The sequence below is a fragment of the Taeniopygia guttata genome, chromosome 6 (genome assembly GCF_048771995.1).
Source record: "Taeniopygia guttata chromosome 6, bTaeGut7.mat, whole genome shotgun sequence".
NCBI classification, from domain to species: Eukaryota; Metazoa; Chordata; class Aves; order Passeriformes; family Estrildidae; genus Taeniopygia; species Taeniopygia guttata.
This window is the reverse complement of record NC_133031.1, coordinates 16466739-16485522: the sequence shown is the minus strand read 5'-3', so window position 1 is coordinate 16485522 and position 18784 is coordinate 16466739. Positions and strand designations below refer to the sequence as shown.

General features: G+C 39.7%; 1 protein-coding gene across 16 annotated transcripts in view; it reads right to left on the bottom strand.

Moving 5' to 3' along the window:
* CAMK2G (calcium/calmodulin dependent protein kinase II gamma) overlaps nt 1-18784 on the bottom strand; it is a 255718-nt gene that overhangs the window by 206161 nt on the left and 30773 nt on the right. Inside the window, exon 1 of one of the 16 annotated variants that reach the window (XM_072931543.1) lies at nt 5867-6115. The exons of the other annotated variants lie outside the window; for them this stretch is intronic. Within the exon in view, the coding sequence (XP_072787644.1) occupies nt 5867-5949 (83 nt within the window). The 5' untranslated portion in view covers nt 5950-6115. Of the gene's footprint in view, nt 1-5866; nt 6116-18784 lie in introns of those variants that run through there. 16 annotated transcript variants of the gene reach the window in all.

Sequence of the window (18784 nt, the reverse complement as noted above, 5' to 3'; positions counted from 1 at the left end):
TGCAATAGAATCCACAGGAAATAGTCTCTTTCCATGTTACATAGAGCGAGCAGATGTTGATCCAGGTTGAGGTGCTGATGAAAATGGAAACAGCCCAGAGAACTGTACACACAGGCTAGCAAACACACCTGCAGAATGACCAGAGAGAGAATGGTTTTGGAAGATATTAGGTATCTGCTAGGTACAAACATAATGCAAGACAAAATTTGGTATCATAAAGCTACTCTTAGTTAATATAGTTCATTGCCTTCAGGTATTTGCTGGGACTAGAGAGGAACGGAATAGGAGTCCAACAAGTATTTAGACTAAACAGCTCAGAGGTGGGCATCAGCCCAAGTGAAGAGATCATGCTCTCGGAAGCCTTAGAAGCATGACTAACATGATCTCAAGTTCCTACTTATCTTCAATCCTTCCACAGAAGACACACATCAAATAAAGAGGAAAAAGCACTATCCAATGTGTCCAGAGCACTAGGAAGCTTGTTTAACCTGCCAGCTCTTAGAAGGAAGTGGTCCATCCTGAATGAACAGACCACTTGACCTTATATAGCTGAAGCTTTCTACATGGAAGTGAAACTAAAATCTGACTCAAACAACTTAAAAATAAAATCTGTTTTAAAAAAACCCAAAGGGATGAGGTAATGTAACACATCATCACCTATTTGTTACACCACTTCCATGTGGAATTGTATGCATGAGAGTATTTTGCTTGTGCATATTGAAACCTGAACTAAAAACTCAACACAACTAATTGGTCACTAAGCCTTTGGCTCACTTTTGACACCTAACCACAGCTCTTGTTTTAGGCCTAACGAGTACAGAATTTATCCATAAAAAGAAAATCAAATATTTCTGCATCCATCAGTCTTGTAATTTCAAGTTTCAGGTATCTCCATCTCAAGCTGAAGTTAAAAAAAGTGACATATTTGAAACACTACATATTCATTGAATAAAAAATATGGGTTCAAACTTGGTTTGGTATAACTCTTCTAAACCCACCACATCTCATGCAATATACAAGTGGACAATCTGATCAGAATTTGGGTTGTGCTGTTTAACCTTTTGGCAAGTGAATGAAATGGAACTGTGAGAAGTGGAAACACATGCATTTGAAGGAACAAGGACTATGTACTTAATGAACAGCAAAATGAGATGCAGACCCAGAAGTCAAGCACGAAAATGCATGCAGACCCACATGGGCAGTATGCTCAGTTCCTGTGTACAGTTCCACAGCTACAGCCAACACGTTGACTCATTCAGATTTAGGCAGCATCTGCCTGGTGGACACATTAATGATCTTTGAAGCTGAAAAGGGCTGTGAGAATACCAGCATCCAAACAGAATCCAGAGTGAATGCAGCAATCCAGAGTCACTGAAAATGAACAAGATAATGAAGACAAACAGGAATAACAAAATGCACAGAAGTAGATGAGTGATGACTGGTATTAAAACAGATCCAAAATGCATTGCAGACCACAGGCTGGATTTAAGTCAACAGTGTTGACTAAAAAACTGTAAACATACTGACACGTACTTCAGGGCACAGTTAGTAAACCTCAGAACAAGGCAAACACTCAGCTGTGTTTTGTTTTGAGTGTCATTCTTCTTGATGAGAAGACAACAGTAATCTATGGTCCAGAACATGACAAGGAGAAAAGACGGAAAATATTCCAGAGAAGCAAAATCTACAATGGACATTTTTTACAAAGGAGAAAAGGCTGAAGCAGAGAAGGGAATAAATTGTTCTCTGCATCTTCTGGAGATGGGGCGAAAAGCAATAATCTTGTTTGCAGGAAGGGAAACTGAACTGAAATATTATGAAATTACTCTACTGGTAAGAGTAGTGAAGCATGAAATAAATGGAACTGAGTGGTGTTGAGCCTCATCCACTGGAATTTTTCAAGAAAATTTTAAACAGAAATAAAATAGTTGGTTTGGATTCTTGCAAGGCGACTGAAAGGTATTTTGAGAAATCATCTAACCTCAGGTTCCCTGCCTTATTATGAAATCAATGAACATGCTCAGTGACTGAGATGACTATATAAAAATACAGACATTGCAGGGAAATTTAGAAATAATATTACACAATTTACCCATCTTTTTAAAAAGTGGCTTTAAGAAATGGGTTCTATGAGAGAAAATAGTCTGGATTTCTGTATTAACAATTAAAGGCAAACCTCTTAATGCTAGACTAATAACTATAAAGAGTTTTGAGCAAACCTTTCAGTGATTCTTAAAAAAATAATATTTTAGAAAGGACTAGAATCAAATTGTTTCCTTGTCCCACTGGACAAAATAATGTCAATGAATAACATGTGCAACTGGCAAGAGAGTAAAATTATTATCCCCCATTGGATAGTGGAAATGTTATTTTTTCTACTGAGTAACTGAAAAGTGGTTTGTATGTAATGCTATGACTTGGCATCATACACATGAATTACCTCAGCATGCTTTGAGCTAGAGGCCCCTGGGTGCGTGATAAAATCTCCCAAAGCTCAGTGTTATTGTAAGAGGCAATCACAGAAGGAGATGAAAATTACAGGCAACCACAAGACTTTGCTAATCACAGACTTATGTATTTTGGGATTTGGTGCCTGTTTGGTGACAGTATGATTCCAGAAAACCAGATGGACACATTTCCACATCCACGGGCAGTTTCACATTTATTAGAAATGAACCAAAGTATCTCACTAGTCACAGCCAGGATGTTACAAGTGCAGTAAATTAATAACATCAACAGTAGTAGTTAAAAATTACTTACCACAAATTCTTCCCTAAATTTTCTTGCCTTGTGGCACAAAACTTTAGGCTAAGTTAAAACAAAGCATGCCCAAGTGACATAAACCAGAACATCACTACAGCTGTTGTAATTGCAGCTGTTCCATGAAGATCACAGCATGTACTTGGCATTACTACAGCATGTTAGCACCCATGATAAAAAAATCTTCACTAATGTTCCAATTCCTTCATCTTCACATGCACCTGCAAAGTCTGACACATTGCAAATTTGTGTGGTTGGATAATATTTTTATTTTTAAATATGCTTATGTACTATGTTAACAGCAGCCCCAGCCACATGAAGGACTGCCTCAAACTGTTGCCTGTGACCATCTCAGTCAAATTTTGCTCTAGAACTTGCTAGACTGTACCTGAGCCAACATTGCAGAACAGCAAGGGTGTTTAAGTAGCTGCCATTCAAAACTGAATTGATATATCTCAGAAATTATTTTCCTTAGACACCTTGCATTTGGGGTCAGTGTATTTGATTAAAGACATCACATTTTATGTATGCTCTTAAAGAACAAGCAATTCCTAATTTAATTTCAAATTAGACATACACAGATAAATTAGAAATATCTTTCCAGAACAACCCAGTTCCATCTAAAATAACTGCAATTAGGTTTATCTTACATATTAAATCTTTTGTCCTCTAAGAACTCTCTGTCTTACATTAACTGTATCCTCTATTTACAATGGACTTGTTTTAATACACAGAGCATCAAGAGGTTTTGTGTTTATTATCTGGAGAGACAAATCCAAATTTTTTTACATTCTGTAGCTGAAATCAGGCTAAAGAAATGTATTTTGATGGTCAACTCGACTCAGGCTTAAAACTAAATTAAAGGGATTTTAAAACATTCACAGGGAAAATTATACCAGCCACAAACTTTACTCTTAAAAATTTGGAACAGGTTTTATTTTTACAGTCCTGTTCTAGACATAAAATACACATATGTCCTCCTCAAGCATGAAAGCAATGATGTGGCCAGGAAAAATGCTGACTGTTCAGAGGCAACAGAGCTGTCACACATATAAGATGATAGTGGTGGAAGAAGATACAGTGGATTTCAGCCTCCCAAGTTTATGAGGGCTTTGAACTGCAAGGCTTAAAAACAACGTTTGTCACCTGACAAACCTGTGATCTATGTCAGCAGTCTTTTATATCAACAAAGTTGCAATAATAACAAAAATATGCATTATTAATACATTGAAAATGCCAGGAGACAGCAATGCTTGAAGAACTCTCTGGAACCAGATACAGAATCTCAATTAAAATATGCCAAAAATATAGCTAGGCTATACATACCTGTCCTGGCACTTACACTGACAGACTTTGTGTCAGTATAAATAAAGAGACAAGTATACTGGTACAATGAAATATTATAATTTTCACTACATTCGTTTAAATAAGTTAATTATCTTTGCCTGATGGGACAATTTCACAGCTACAAAGACTGTGGTAACAAGGTTCAAATTTCACAAATACCAGAGATTTTCTGCTATGTTTTTTCCTACTAAACATTCATGTCAAGGGCTGAAGTTTTTATATATCTATAATGTATTTTACTGACTTAATCCCAAAGAATCCCACAAATCTCCAGCATATGAGCTCCTGCATTCAACCTGAATGAGAAAATAGCTATATCTGCTGGTATATTCTGGTTTCTATAGGGACAATCAAGATCAGATGCTATTAATTATTGGATTTTTTTTTTTTTTTTTTTTTTTTTTTTTTTTTTTTTTTTTTTTTTTTTTTTGTTCTGGTATCTGTTAAACTTGCCCGGACACTACCATTAACATTACAGTCTCCAGGCTCTTCCAATGGCAAAGAGCAGTTCTGTAGGAGCTTTCTCTCATACAAGGTTATCAGTAACCCAACCATGTTGGTATCACTGCACAGAAACCAATAGCTAATTTTTATTAATAACAAACTCACTGCCAAACAGAGCTTTTAGTGTTGTATTTTTAGTAACAGAATCTTTGGATATGGAAAAAAAGATACATCAAGACAGGGTTTATATATTAAGCTTTACAGGAAAGAAATGAAAAGGTCTTCAGCTCAAAGATACAGATAATAAATTCGGAGACTTATGAGTTTTAAAGGAGGAATGTAAATATAGCACTGAAAATCATACCTTTAATACTGAATGATCTACAGGAGTGATTGAATTCATCTCCAGATTTAGTACTGTGTTTGGGCCAGCCTCATCTCTCATTTTACATGAAATAATCTCACGCCTACAAAGCTCCCAGCAGACAAGGCAGTTTCCCTGATTTAAATCCCATTCTTATCTATTAAAAGTTTTATGAAAATCTGCAGAAAAATCAAGCATGTCTTTTATTGACTGGTCTAGATAGACTCCAACGTGTTAGGTGCCTAAGGCGGGCAGTGAGACGCGAGCATCTCCATCCCTGTCCCGGCAGCCAAGGTACGGACCTGCCGCTAGATGGGGGAGCAGCTTCGGAAAAGGAGACGCTGTCGCTCGCAGCCAAAGCACAGGCAATCCATTGAGCACGTAAATCACACTGAAGTGGTTTTATTTATAGCACAACCTTTGCCCCCCTTCCACCCCAGTACTTAGAAAAAGGTAAGCATAGGACAAACAGTAGTTACTCAGCCATTTAAGTATATAACTCATCACTTCTGTCTATGATCCTGCCAGACAAGTCTGTGATTCCTCACTGACATTTATAATCCTGTATTTTCCTTATCTATCTAGACTTCAGGTAATACTAGCACCCTTTACAGCAGCAGAACTCTGTCCTTATGAGAACCCCTTGTCACAACAGTTACTTCATGAACAAAACATAAACAAACCCAAAAATAAAACACAAAAAACAAAAACATAAATAGACAACCAAAACCTAAACCAAACAAAACCAAACAAAAGCAATTACTTCATGTCACGTTCACAGGAAGTCGTGGAAGGCATGGAAACAGCGGGAAAAGTGTTTAAGAAGAACCTGCAAAAGCGTACACCACATAACCATTTTCCTCCACCAAAGTACGAGCTCGATTGAAATAGCACAGCCACAGATAATCTGGCACACAAAGCACAAGCCAACGCGGCAACAGTAAATCTTACCTAAGAAGAGTAACAGTTATAATTGTGTTGAGTGGGAGCGCTGACAGTGATCCTCCCTGAGCTGCTCTAAAGCTCTGGATCATTAAAGCGTGCCCGCCAACTGCTGCCGCTTGAGAGCATCTGCTGGGAGCATCGCCGCCGCCTCCACGCTGCCGGCTCCGCTGGGGGCGCCCGCGCCTCGCGGCGGCGGGGCCGGCACGGCGGGATGGGCACGGCGGGACGGGCACGGCGGGATGGGCACGGCGGGATGGGCACGGCGGGATGGGCACGGCGGGGCCGGGACCGTGGGACGGGCACGGCGGGATGGGCACGGCGGGATGGGCACGGCGGGATGGGCACGGCGGGACGGGCACGGCGGTATGGGCACGGCGGGATGGGCACGGCGGGATGGGCACGGCGGGGCCGGGACCGTGGGACGGGCACGGCGGGATGGGCACGGCGGGATGGGCACGGCGGGATGGGCACGGCGGGACGGGCACGGCGGGGCCGGCATGGCGGGGCCGGGACCGTGGGACGGGCACGGCGGGATGGGCACGGCGGGACGGGCACGGCGGGGCCGGCACGGCGGGATGGGCACGGCGGGGCCGGGATGGCGGAGGCAGGAAGCCCCCGGCCAGCGGGACGTGCGAGGACAGAGCCAGGCAGCCCAGACTGCGGCAGCCGTGCGTGTTGTCATACAAACGCCGTGGAGAGGGGATGGCGCCTTTCCCAAGAGACATCCCCGGTACCCGCAGTGGTGCGAGGCTGTAACCCCTGCTTATGAAAGTAGTAATTCCCATGTTGTTATAAAAATACTAATTTCAGGCCGTGTGGCCACGTCTCATTAGGAACCAACTCGCTGCCCTGGCCTGAGAGATGCTGACTCTTCTCCAGACCGCTTCTCCACACGAGTGACTCCAGTCAGTTCCTACACATAAACAGAGACAAATACTTTGCCGAGTTAGAACAACACAGTGCAATTTGCTTTGAATTAGTTTAATCTCTTGGATTTTGGACGTTTGAAATTTTAACTTCAAGACAACACCCACAAAGTTTCTACTCAGTCCTTAACTGCCTTCTTAAGGTAATGCAAACATACTCAGATAATAGGCAAAAGTTTGTTTACAATTTACTTTTCATGGTCTTCGCATCTGACACATTCAGGCAGGGAAGCGAAGTATGATCAAGTGATTTCTGAAAACATGCTGCCATTGGAAGTCTCATCAACATTTTCAGAACCCAACTAATTTTACACTGACTAATTATTGTGATGCACAGCTAAAATGATAAATCTTATAAATTTGTTCAAGAAGTTGTCCCATTCTGAAAGTCAAAATGGCATCACAATATCAAAAGAGGTGTAACACAAAGATTAACAGAACATCTAGCCAGAGAGCACTTGAATGTGTTTAATAAATATGTCTGCACACCCCTTTGCTATAGTTATCTGATTTGTGTTATCACTTTCTACCAAATTTTAGCAAGCCCATGGCCCAAATATTATCATTCTGAACCTTGGAAACAAGAAAGTGTTAAAGCATCTGTGACTGGAAATTTGTAAGATTAAGAAAATTTTTCAGGCTCTGAATTCTCGAATTAACATATTTTTAAGAAATGTAAGAGATATGGTAAATATAAAGAATTCTAATTCACCATTCCATTAAGGTTAGTTTAAAGATTATTTTCTTCTTTACACATGAAAAGAAGTCAGTATTGCTTAAAGAAGAAAATTAACAAAAGTGAACACTTATTTAATCTCGTTCTGCACATGGCAAACAAATATGACATCACTCAGAATGCTAAGATATTCTGCATTTCTCACAAATTACTCACCCTCATTAGAAAAAGTTTTTCTAACATTTAAATAGGTTTTTTACTTACTCTGTTAGACTATTACAAGAGCACAGCACATTAAAAATTACCCAGGTTTTAGGTAGCTATTGATCTTCTTTATGCATCACTTAAGCTCTAAAACTATGCCAAATCCTCCATTCCTTTTAGAGCTATTTCTGCTACAGATATATGATGTACTGCATTTTGACAGCAAATGAGACCAAGCTGTGGCAACCCGTATTGATTCAGAAGTTAAAGGAAGAGGTAAATAATTGTCAAAATCTTCAGTGATTTAAAAAATTATTTCTAGAATAGATATCTTCTGCAAAAATTGGTGATTTATATGCCAAGGATAAGTAAATAGCTTTATTTTATTTTATTTTTTTTAAAGGATAAATTCTGCCTGAGAATGTGATGATAATTCAGCATAGAAGTATTTCTAGAGCATTCAGTTATGAATTAAATTAACATTAACCGTAAAGTAATAAATTTCCTCAACAAGATTCATGTGACCTATTAACATATGCTACATAAATTCAAGATTGCATTACACAGGAAAGATCTCTCTAATGCAAAAATGGGAATTAAGCAGCCATCACTCCCAGACCCTGCTGAAGAAGGGAGTCTAATGAAGCAGCTCCTAGTGTTACTGCCCGGGCTGCACTCTGTGTGGCAGCCTTCCAGCAGCTGCAGGAAGGTTATTAAAGCCACAGCAATGGCAGCTACTTAATGTGTGTTGCTGGGATGAACACGGTTCGGAGAACTGGTATCTTCTAGCATATGTATGAACATAGAATTGTGCACCTTAGTGCAAACACCCTTATTGTCTTGCTTAAATTAATTCTTCTACCAGTGTCTTTCATCATGGACAGCTCCTGATTTTTTAATTCTCTGACACCAAAGATTAGTGGGCTTTTCGGATCATGAACATAGCTGATAACTTCTTCAGATCTTTTGGAAACAGTGCAGATACATCACTCTTCAGATATGAAACATTCAGTTCTCAAATCTCAACATCAGATGTTCAGTCTAAGAGTAATTACAGACACTTCAAGAGCCAGGGGTGCATTTCCTGCACTCTTTGGAGTCTAATCCTGGTCTCTTCACCACAAAACCTACTCTAACTTGTGTGTTTTCTTTCTGCTTCTGTGCTTGTCCACCTCTAAAAATAGGTTTTAACAGTTGCAATATTTCTCTATTCACTGGGTCAGTATGTCCACCTCACATAAAGAGGCATATCATGCAAATATATATAGAACAGATTTTCTTACTATAATCATAGAATCATAGAATATCTTGAGTTGGAAGGGACCTACAAGGATCATCAAATTCCAACTCCTGGCCCTGCACAGAACAGCACCAACAATCAACAATCAACAGCACCAACACCAACAATCACACCACAATATCCGTGAGTGTTGCTAAGCACTTGAACTTTGGCAGGTTTGGTGCTCTGACCACTGCCCTGGGGAGTTGTTCCAGTGCCCAATCACCCTCTTGGTGAAGAAACTATCCATAATACCAAACCCAAACCTCCCCTGACACTATTTCATACCACTGCCTTGGGTCTGATCACTGGCAGCCAGAGAGAAAAGATCAATGCCTGTACTGCTCCGCCTTGCAAGAAAGCTGCAAAATCCCAAAGAAAGTGCCAAATTCCACTAGAAGAAAAGGTGCTATGCAGCATGAATAGAGAATCTTAAAAAAATCTTGTTATTTACTGTCTTTTCATTTTATCACAGCCCAGCCCTCCTCTCCCTCCACTTCCTCAATAACTCATTATAATTCTTTCTCAAGTAGTCATAAAACTCTAGCAATTACTTTATTTCTTCTGTTGAAAATGTACATTGATTAGACCCATCATTCTTGCTGGAAAAGAAACAACTAAATTTGGGGGGGTTTTGTTTGTATAAATGAAGACTCAAAACATTAACAAATCTAATCTAATATTAATAAAAGTAAAGCCAGCCTTAAAACCATTATTCAATTTGTCCCAGGTCTTAAATCTGAATTTCCAGTTCTTTATTGTTTCTTTAAAATTATCTCTGTGGTCAATAAGGAATTTTGTGAGCTCTTGTAATCACACATAAAGATGTTACCGCAACCAGATAGAAGACACATAAGTGAAGTAAAATGCAGGTAAGCAAACAGCCCTCAAGGAGTTAGACAAGTGTCTATTGCTTATTTAGCAACCACTTCAAATGTGTCCATATGCCAGTGTTTGGTCTGGCACACAGTCCAAGAAGTAAAGAAATTAAATGGCAACACTGTCACCTCCCAGACCTGAAATACTGAAGTCCCTTGTAAAATAACTGGACAGACAATGTAAGAAAAAAGAGGGAGGATTCAGAGGCAGCAATTAGGATAGAGCTACACTTTGCCATAAACCTTTCAAGAATGGGTGGAAATTTTGCTCTGCCAAGGAGTTATAAAACAATAGTATGCTCTAAACATCTTGTTTTGTGAGATGGGTTTGGCAAACCCGGAATTCTGACCAAAATTTACAGAGAAACTCTTTAATTTATGGCTACTGTAGATAATTTTTAAGTATAGGAAGGAATCCATAACCTCTCTGCAGAGTACAGGGCAAGGATGACTTTCCAAAAGTTTCATTAGGACTTCTAAATAGCTGAAGAATGTTGGGACTCTACTTCTAAAAGAGGTATAGACCAGCACAAACTGGTACAAACCAATCACTACCTCTTCTATACTGCATTTCAGTATTGATTCAGCGGACCCAGACTGTCTGGGTTAGCTAAGGAAGAAAATTATTTTAGGGACAGAAATTAACATGCTGAGCTTGTGCCAGGAAGCTCACCAATATAGGATGTGGCAGAATATTCACAATGCATGGGCCCAGTTCACTAAAGATCCACACTGAAGGAAAAGCTTTTCGTTTTACAAAAAAAAAAGGAAAATCAGTGCATTCACAGCTGAAAAACAGGAAAGGTGGTAATTCTTTGGTTGTATTTTACTTTTTGATGCAAATTATTCCCACTGTTCCAACAAAGTATAGATGTGTGTCTAAACAAAGTATTTCCTACTTATAGGACATTTTCTGATTAGGTCCATAAATGTTACAAGTATATCAGTTGAAAAAGTTTTTGAATTTTGTCATGAAACATGTCACAGCTTTATTTTAGCTGTTGTAAAGGGGTTAAAGTCTGCTAAAGAGGAAAGCAGCGCTTCAGCAAATGAATCCAATTTTCTTCCCTAACTATACAAACTGTTGCATATATTTTCCCCTCTAGCAATCTCATTTTCATTGTTTCACACTACCACCCAGAATAGTAATTTAGCTTTGAATAATTCCTCTCATCATAATGCAGATGTCAACACCAAATGATAGAGGCACATGCTACAGCATATGCAGCAGCCCTGGATTAAAATGCAGACTCTTGTATGCAGAGCCAGTGGAGCATGTGGTTTTTATTTTTCAGCTGTTTCCATCAGATTGAAAATTCCACAGACTAGAGTTTTGAATAATTTAGAATGCTGCTTAGAATACTTTTTAGCTAGAAAAATATATAAAGAGAGGGGGGAAATTGCTTAATTTTAGTTTGCTGGATAGATTTGATTCCTAAATAATAGTGTCTTCCTAGGGAGGAGAGACTAAGTACATAAAACATGCCAGTTCAGGAGAACATATTGATTCACTATATTAATGAGACTCCAAAGCAATTTCATCTGTGAACAAGCCCAGCAGCAGGGCTATTTCTCTGCCTCTGTGACAGGAAAGGAATAAAAACTAAGCTGTCGACTTGCTTGACTTCTCAGGAGTGACAAGACTCAGGTAGGTGTAGAATAAATTAGCCAGCAATTGCTTTAACAGCAATGTTGGGGAACCAAACACCATGGCAGCTGTAAGTTGCAAAGAAATGGCTAAACATGTTTATTCAAATTCACTGGTGATTTTAAGTTAAGTGTTTAAAAAATGTGAGTTTTAAAAATTCTATTACGAGTATCTCTTGAGTTAAAAAGCATAAACCCAGCAAGGGAGTAGGTTAAGGTCAGATTTCTCATTATGCTTTTTTTTCCCATCTCCTCTGCATGTGTCTTCTTCAGCTGGAGTCAAATTCAGAAATAGTATTTACATTGCACATCATTTTTCAAACAACTGTTTTGCCAAATAGAAAATACATCCTAAAGAATCTCACATGAAATAAAAAATAAAATCCTCTGCAAATCCTGTTTGTCTAGATTATGTCTCAATGAATAAAACAGAAGGACTTGAAATTGTTCTTCAGGGTCAAGCCTAAATATTCAGCCCTCACCTCAATGCCAGCAGCTCTCACAGAATCTGACAGGCACCATGTACTCCTTCTAGAGGTAGAATTTGACAACTTGCTTTTATCCTAAAGTCCAGTTTGCTGTGAAATAGAAATATATTGCATCAAACTCAAACTCCTGCAAAGACAACGCTCAGTCAAGAGATTCAGAACTACAAAATGCCCAAGTATGAATTTCTTATGCAGTTTATTTTTGCAAACATTTGCCAGTCATAGTTTCAAGGTTAGGCTGTAGCTCTAACAAGAAAGAGGCTGACAAGGAACTGAACTGTGGTAGCAATAGTGTTCTTTCTCTGAAGAGCCCCTCTGGGCCTTTCCTCACTTAGACCTGACAAGTCTTATTGCTCTGAGTGATGACTCACACAATCAGACTTCAGCTCATGCACTTTCACACTTCTGCCTCAGTTTGCATTCCATGTGTTTGCAGAGCTGGGGTTCTCCTCTGGATCTTTGCTGTGCCTTGCCCGTGGTGTTTCAGAAGGAGCAGACGTGGCAGCAGTGCACATTTTCTGGGCAGCTGCTTGCAGCTCTGTGCTTTCCCACAAACACATGGACCCATGACACGACCTTGAGTACACCAGATGCACAACCCTCACAATCCCTCATCAGCTGGAGTCCCATGAGTCAGCCTCAATATCTGCTAAAAGATTCCTGCTCAGAGCATCGACCGAATGAGCAAAGGGAATATAATTCAGCAGATCTCTTAATGTGTAATTAGACAGTGTTTGCACTCAAGTGGAATTTCCCAGAAGCAAACAGCCAACATTGCCAGATTTGTGGGGACTGGTAACAAGTCACCAACTTGACTGCAACTTTAAACACTGAGGGAGGAATACCTGTGGCTCCAGCTTTGCTTCTGAGACTGACTGAGATTGGAAGCCCTGCACATCATAAAAAGTCAGATAACTCATCTCCTCTGTTGCCCAAAGCCATGACTGAATCAAAGGGCTACACCTTGTGTAGGTTCTCATGTGTATTCCCATTTTAACTAGACTCCCATTTCAAGGCATTGTGGAAGACTATTCAGTAAGAACTAATTATACTTATAAATCACATCCTTTACTGACTGTAAGTACACAACTTAAGCATTAACTTTCTGCACTGGACTTTCATGCTGTACATTACTTCATTTTGTGACACATTCCTAGCACAAATGGAAAAATAAAAAAAGCTGAAACCATAAACTCAGGGAAGCCATATTAATTTATGCATCCATCTGGTAAGTCCCACTATTGTTTCTCACATAGTACTTAGCAGATGACAATTATTTTCTATGGTTCAAACCACTTCATTATTTCATTAGCACTTATACTGATTAATTAAAATGTCATGCCAAAAATCATGAAAGCATAAATTATGTTAAATAGGGAATTTATTATCATCATCACAGTCTAAAATTGATGCCTTGATTGAATTTTCTGCGAAAGCTGCACTACTAATCAAAGTGAACAATATTACAATGTCATATATTCTGTACCTGGCTGGTTGCTTGTATGTTCAGAAGGAAACGAAGCTTAAGTGGTGTATGAAAACAGAAAACTCACTAAAACAGGTAATTCCAACAACAAGGAAATGTGCAGGAGATGAGTCTTCATTTGGCATCTGTAAGGGCAGCTAATGCATTAAAAATGGCATATTGGTTGTGAAGATAGATATTTATATAAAGACATTCTGACACTCATGGTTAGCCATAAGTAACATTTTTTAAATTAAAAAAAAAAAACAGCTAAAACATATATAAACCAAAAGGAATGAGGTATTTAGATGTAATGAGTGGTTATTCTTGTGTAGGGACTACAAGTCTTTATACCAATAATCAAAGCAAGCTCTGAGTATGAAAGCTGTCTTCACTTTCCTTCAGCAGATATTGATCTCAGTGGACTTAGGACAATGACAGCTTTGGGAAACAGCTATGATGCAAACCTGCATGATGACAGGAAGGCAAATGGTGATGCCAGAAGATGATGTGCAGCAGACATATTTTTTTTTTCCTATTCTCTGTATACAAAGAAGTGAAAGGGTGCTTCTGCATCCCTGACCCTGACAAAGGAAACCTTAGAGTCCTTCCTAACATTGTGAGAGTGTCACCAAGCTGCTAGATGCTTATTATCATACTGGGAAAGATCATGGCACAGCAATTAAATCAACTGAATTGTGTTTGCCACCTGGTGCTTGTGTGTCAAGTATAAAAAATAAAATTAGGTCCCCATTTTGAACCTGCAATGCTGTGTCTTTCTTCACCTCAGCATCTCTTTCATGGCCTGAGATAAGACTTGATTTAAAACAAACAGCCTAGTCCACAAAAATCCTGTACTGCAGAACAAGCTAAATAGGCTTTCTGTGAATTACCACTGGTATTTAACGGTGTCTTTAATTAGAAATAATACCATTCATCCAAAGTGGAATAAGAAAAGCTTTGAAAACTTGTAATGATAATTGTTGTTTAGCTCAGAGCCAACAGTCAAAGGATTTAAGCTTTCACTCACAAGAATAATTGTGTTCCTCATGGCTAGAGAGAGAAAGTAAAATAATGACTCAGGTGTTTCCTTAAACAACACAAAGAAATAAGTGAAAATAACCCATGGATTACACAAAAGAAGCCCACAAATTTACAGGATGGTGGGGAAGGGGAAAGGAGGGATTTGCACACAATATTACCATACTTGAATCCTGTATAACTGTATTTGTGACGCAGTGTATTTTAAAGATCATCCACACGGAAGCCTAAGCAAACAGAAGACAAATCTGAGTGGCTCAGATTGCTAACATTTGCATTTCACTTTCACATGCTGACCAAAATGAAGAAAACCACAGAACTAGACCAAGCATATTTAATTCTGCCTTGCAGAATCTTTAAAGTTCCCAAAATTATTGTTATTTTCCCTCTGCAATGAAAGCAGGAAAATAATTTCCATACTGTTGTGATAACACAAGGGTTCAGGACAATCTAAATTCCTACTCTAATATTTGAATATAGATTATGAATATTTACTGTGAATTTTCATCCTCACAATTCTAAATATGGTAGAGCATGGTTTTAAATGGGCTTTTTCACACACCATGTCTGTAGCCCTACTTTTCAAGCTGTAGCCAGCCGGTAGGCTATAATTCAGTCTTCAAATATCCCCTGACTATTTCTAAGAATTTTCACATTAACCAGTAATTGTACTAAAGAACTAATTTCCACAAACCAGGTCTACATATTACCCAGCAGTATTACCACTACCTTTTAAGACTACTTTTTCTGCAGAAGCAAGTTTTAAGTCTTAGAAGAAAAGCTTATTTTCTAGGCTTGTAGGTAGCAAGGATGTAGTAGACTTCCACATCAGTGATTTCTTCATTGAAAAGCCAGCTTGGAAGGACTCAATACGTAATCACCAGAATCTACCAGGATAACACATGAAAATATGAAAGAATAATGTATTTTCTTTCCTCTTTTTGGCTAGGCAGCATTTCACTTGACTGACACTCTATTCAGAATGACCAGGCTGAACAGAAAGCTGAGAATTTTAGTCAGGGTGAAGACACACACACTCATACAACTGCACTGCTTCCAGCAGCCAAGCTACATTGCCCAGGTTTAGCAGGGCACCTCCATGCAGCAAGGCACAGGTTTTGGTGCGCATTAATTAAGTAGCAGTTTGGAGAGAAAAAGGCCATTTAGACAAATCTTCCTCTTACAACAACCTCACTTGCTCATAAGAGTGGCTGAAATAGCCTTTCCAGTTAGATGGGGCAGAATGAATGCCTTTGGTGGTTTTGGGCACACAGTCAAAGTATTCTAAAAATGTAACAAACATGAAAGGTTACCTTGAAAGCAGACAGCAGCAGCCAGTCCGCTACTAAGCCACAAAAGTACATCCATTAAGGATCTGTAATATCTTATTTGGGAAAGGTAGTAAGTGCCAAATCAATGAAGATATAATTTTAGATCACCGAGTAAGAATGCAGCAAAAATATTCTAGTCATTTAAAAAAAACCAGGCAAATTCTTAGAACTAGAAAAAAGTACTGTTTGCTGTTTTATACCAAGACACCAATTTTTGAGTAATTTATATACAGCATCAGATCACAGAGAATTTCACAATTCTACAATCAATATGAAGTAGAAGCTGAAAACATGGAAATTAAATGCAACTGCATCTCACAGCATGAAAGTAAGGTACATGAGGGATGTTTCCCTGCTCATGGCCCTGCAGAAGAAAGCAAGAACATTTGGCATCATTAGCCTGAAAAAACTTCTCTGAGAGATGAGAACCCAAAGAGATTCTACAGAACCATCATCTGTCTGTGCTCTATTCTTCCAGTCACAAAACTGTTCCTTGCCAAGGTAAAACAGATCAAGTCCTCTGGCACAACTGCATAAAAGTGAGGAATAGATTATTTATGATTTCCTGACCTTAGTCATGATTTTCCCCTCATCAGATGGCACAGTTTTAGGGTTACTCTGACTGGCATTATGTGAGAAAGCCCCAGATGGTTTTTACAGCTTTCAGAAAAGGACTTTGCCTTATCCTGGCACAGCCATTGTGCCAGTATCTGAGAAAGCTGTAATATAAACCTGATTTTTGCAGCAATAACATTTGCCAATATTTACTCAAGGAAGAGGAGTGGCAGATGGTTATAAATGAGTCATTGGTAAATAATGCAAGAACATTTTTTAGCTCACCCTAAAGAAATACCTTGGGATTGCTGAAGATCCCTAGGAGAGAGACATCAATTTCATGGATATAGATTTAAGAAGAGTCTAAGTAAATTCAGAGGTAGAATCTTGATTTGGAGTAAATTTTATACTGCTTCTTTGTCTCATTGCCATCTATGTTTCCAAATAATTTTTATTAACTACATTTGCAAATGTTTGTAGTTCTTGAAGTCAGTGTTCCCAAAAGCTCAAATCAGGCTCCATAGTATTATTACTTCATAAATAATTTTCTATACATAAGTGTCATGGTTTGACACGGGAAGAGAATTTTTTTTTTAGAAGGAAGAGGTTCACCAGTCAGGGGTCAGGTTTAGATACTGACACTTGGGGTGACCAATTGAAGGTGGACACGCCTCTGAGAACACAGAGGGGTTAAAAGCGGAATTCCCAGGAGGACTCGTCCTTCTTTGGTTCCGGTCATCGCATGGTACGGACCTCCCCCCCCCCAGCCCGGGCTGGCTGGGGGAGGGGAGCCATGCGGCCTGCACAGGTAGGCCAGGAGGTAAAGGATCGGAACCGGCTGGGTCAGCTCCTGCAGATGGAAGGGTGGAGAAATCTGGGATGTCTCCGCTCCCCCCAGAGTCTCTCTCTCTCCCAGGAGAGGAAAAGAGACAGAGACTCGGTGGTTTTATCAGCAGTTCGCCGCAGGGAAGGAGAAGAGCGGGGGGGCCGCAAGGTGCCCAGCCGGGCTGTGGGAGCTGGAGCCTGGGCAGCGAGCCATCCCTGGGAGTTGGGACTTTTAACCCTTCCTGAGAAATGAAAGCTTTATGAAATATTACTCCTCCTGAATTTGAAGAAAAGAGAGACAGCTTGAAACCTCAGATGTTTAGAGAAGAAGGTTGGGGGCAGATGATAGAGTGGCTTTTTGGCTGGACTCTTCTTGTTTACCATAGACTGAACCACTCTTTCTTTCAAGAGGGACTGCATTTTAGGGGGATGCATTGGTGGGCCAAGAGACCTTCTGCAGCAACTACCAGTTTTGGAGTGGACAGAGAGAGAGCTGAGGAGGGTGTGAGGATGCCCTCCATCTTCAGGAAGAAGAGAAGGCGATCTCTGTCTTTTGGACCCTCGGCCCCAGGGGAAAATGGGGGGGACTCTAGTCCCGAATTGTGATACTGGACTGTTGTTCCTGGTGGTCCTTGGCAAAGCATCCTTAAAGGGGCCCTATAAGCAGTCTCTGTCCATGCCCGGTGGTGAGAGCACTGTGACATGGAGAGAAGAGGGTCACACTGGCCGGTGTGTCTGGGCGGTGCCAGGTGTGACATTGGAAACACAAAAGGTGGCAGTTGTGTTTCCTGGGGGTCTATGGTTGCAAGGGGGACTCCTCTCTTCCCCGATGGACTCAGTATTGATTATATTGAAGGGTGAAAACTTGATTAAGGATCCAAATGGGTCTCGCTGGGGTTTGGTGGAGTTGGGTGGAGGGAGGAGAAATGTTTTGGAAGGTTTTCATTTCGAATTTTGTGTGTTTTTTTCTTTCCTTTCTTTTCCTTTTATAGTAGTAGTAGTAGTAGTGTAATAAAGCTTTTTCTTTTGTTATTAAGTTTGGCCTGCTTTGCTCTGTTCTTGATCACATTTCACAGCATTTGATTGGTAAGTTGTATTTTCATGGGGCGCTGGCATTGTGCCAGCATCAAACCATGACAATAAGTGAGTGTAATGTTTTTCCTCCCACTGAATTAGACATTGCAACACATGCACACTCAAAATCAGACATAATAACAGCTGAACCACTGAGATGGACAAGTAAATTTGTCAATGTGGTGTGACTCAAACCTTAAATAAGAATATTCTTATAGGGCCAGTATTCTTTTCTATTGAAGTGCATTCTTTTTCTGTCCTCCACTGCCACAGTGTAGCTATTGCTTATGGATTCAGGCTTAAGGCAGCATAAGCAAAAATTCAGAAAATCAAAAATAAATCTACATGAGTCAACAGTTAGGGAGTGGATTTTATTTGGAACCTCCATTCATTATGACAGAAAGATTTCAAAAGGAAGGCAAGTGAAGGCAAGGCTAGACAAATAAAATATCAATCATGATTCCTTTTTAGAAACACAGTATATCTCATGAACATGCCTTCATTCCACTTCCTTCAGCAGATATTACCCTTGACT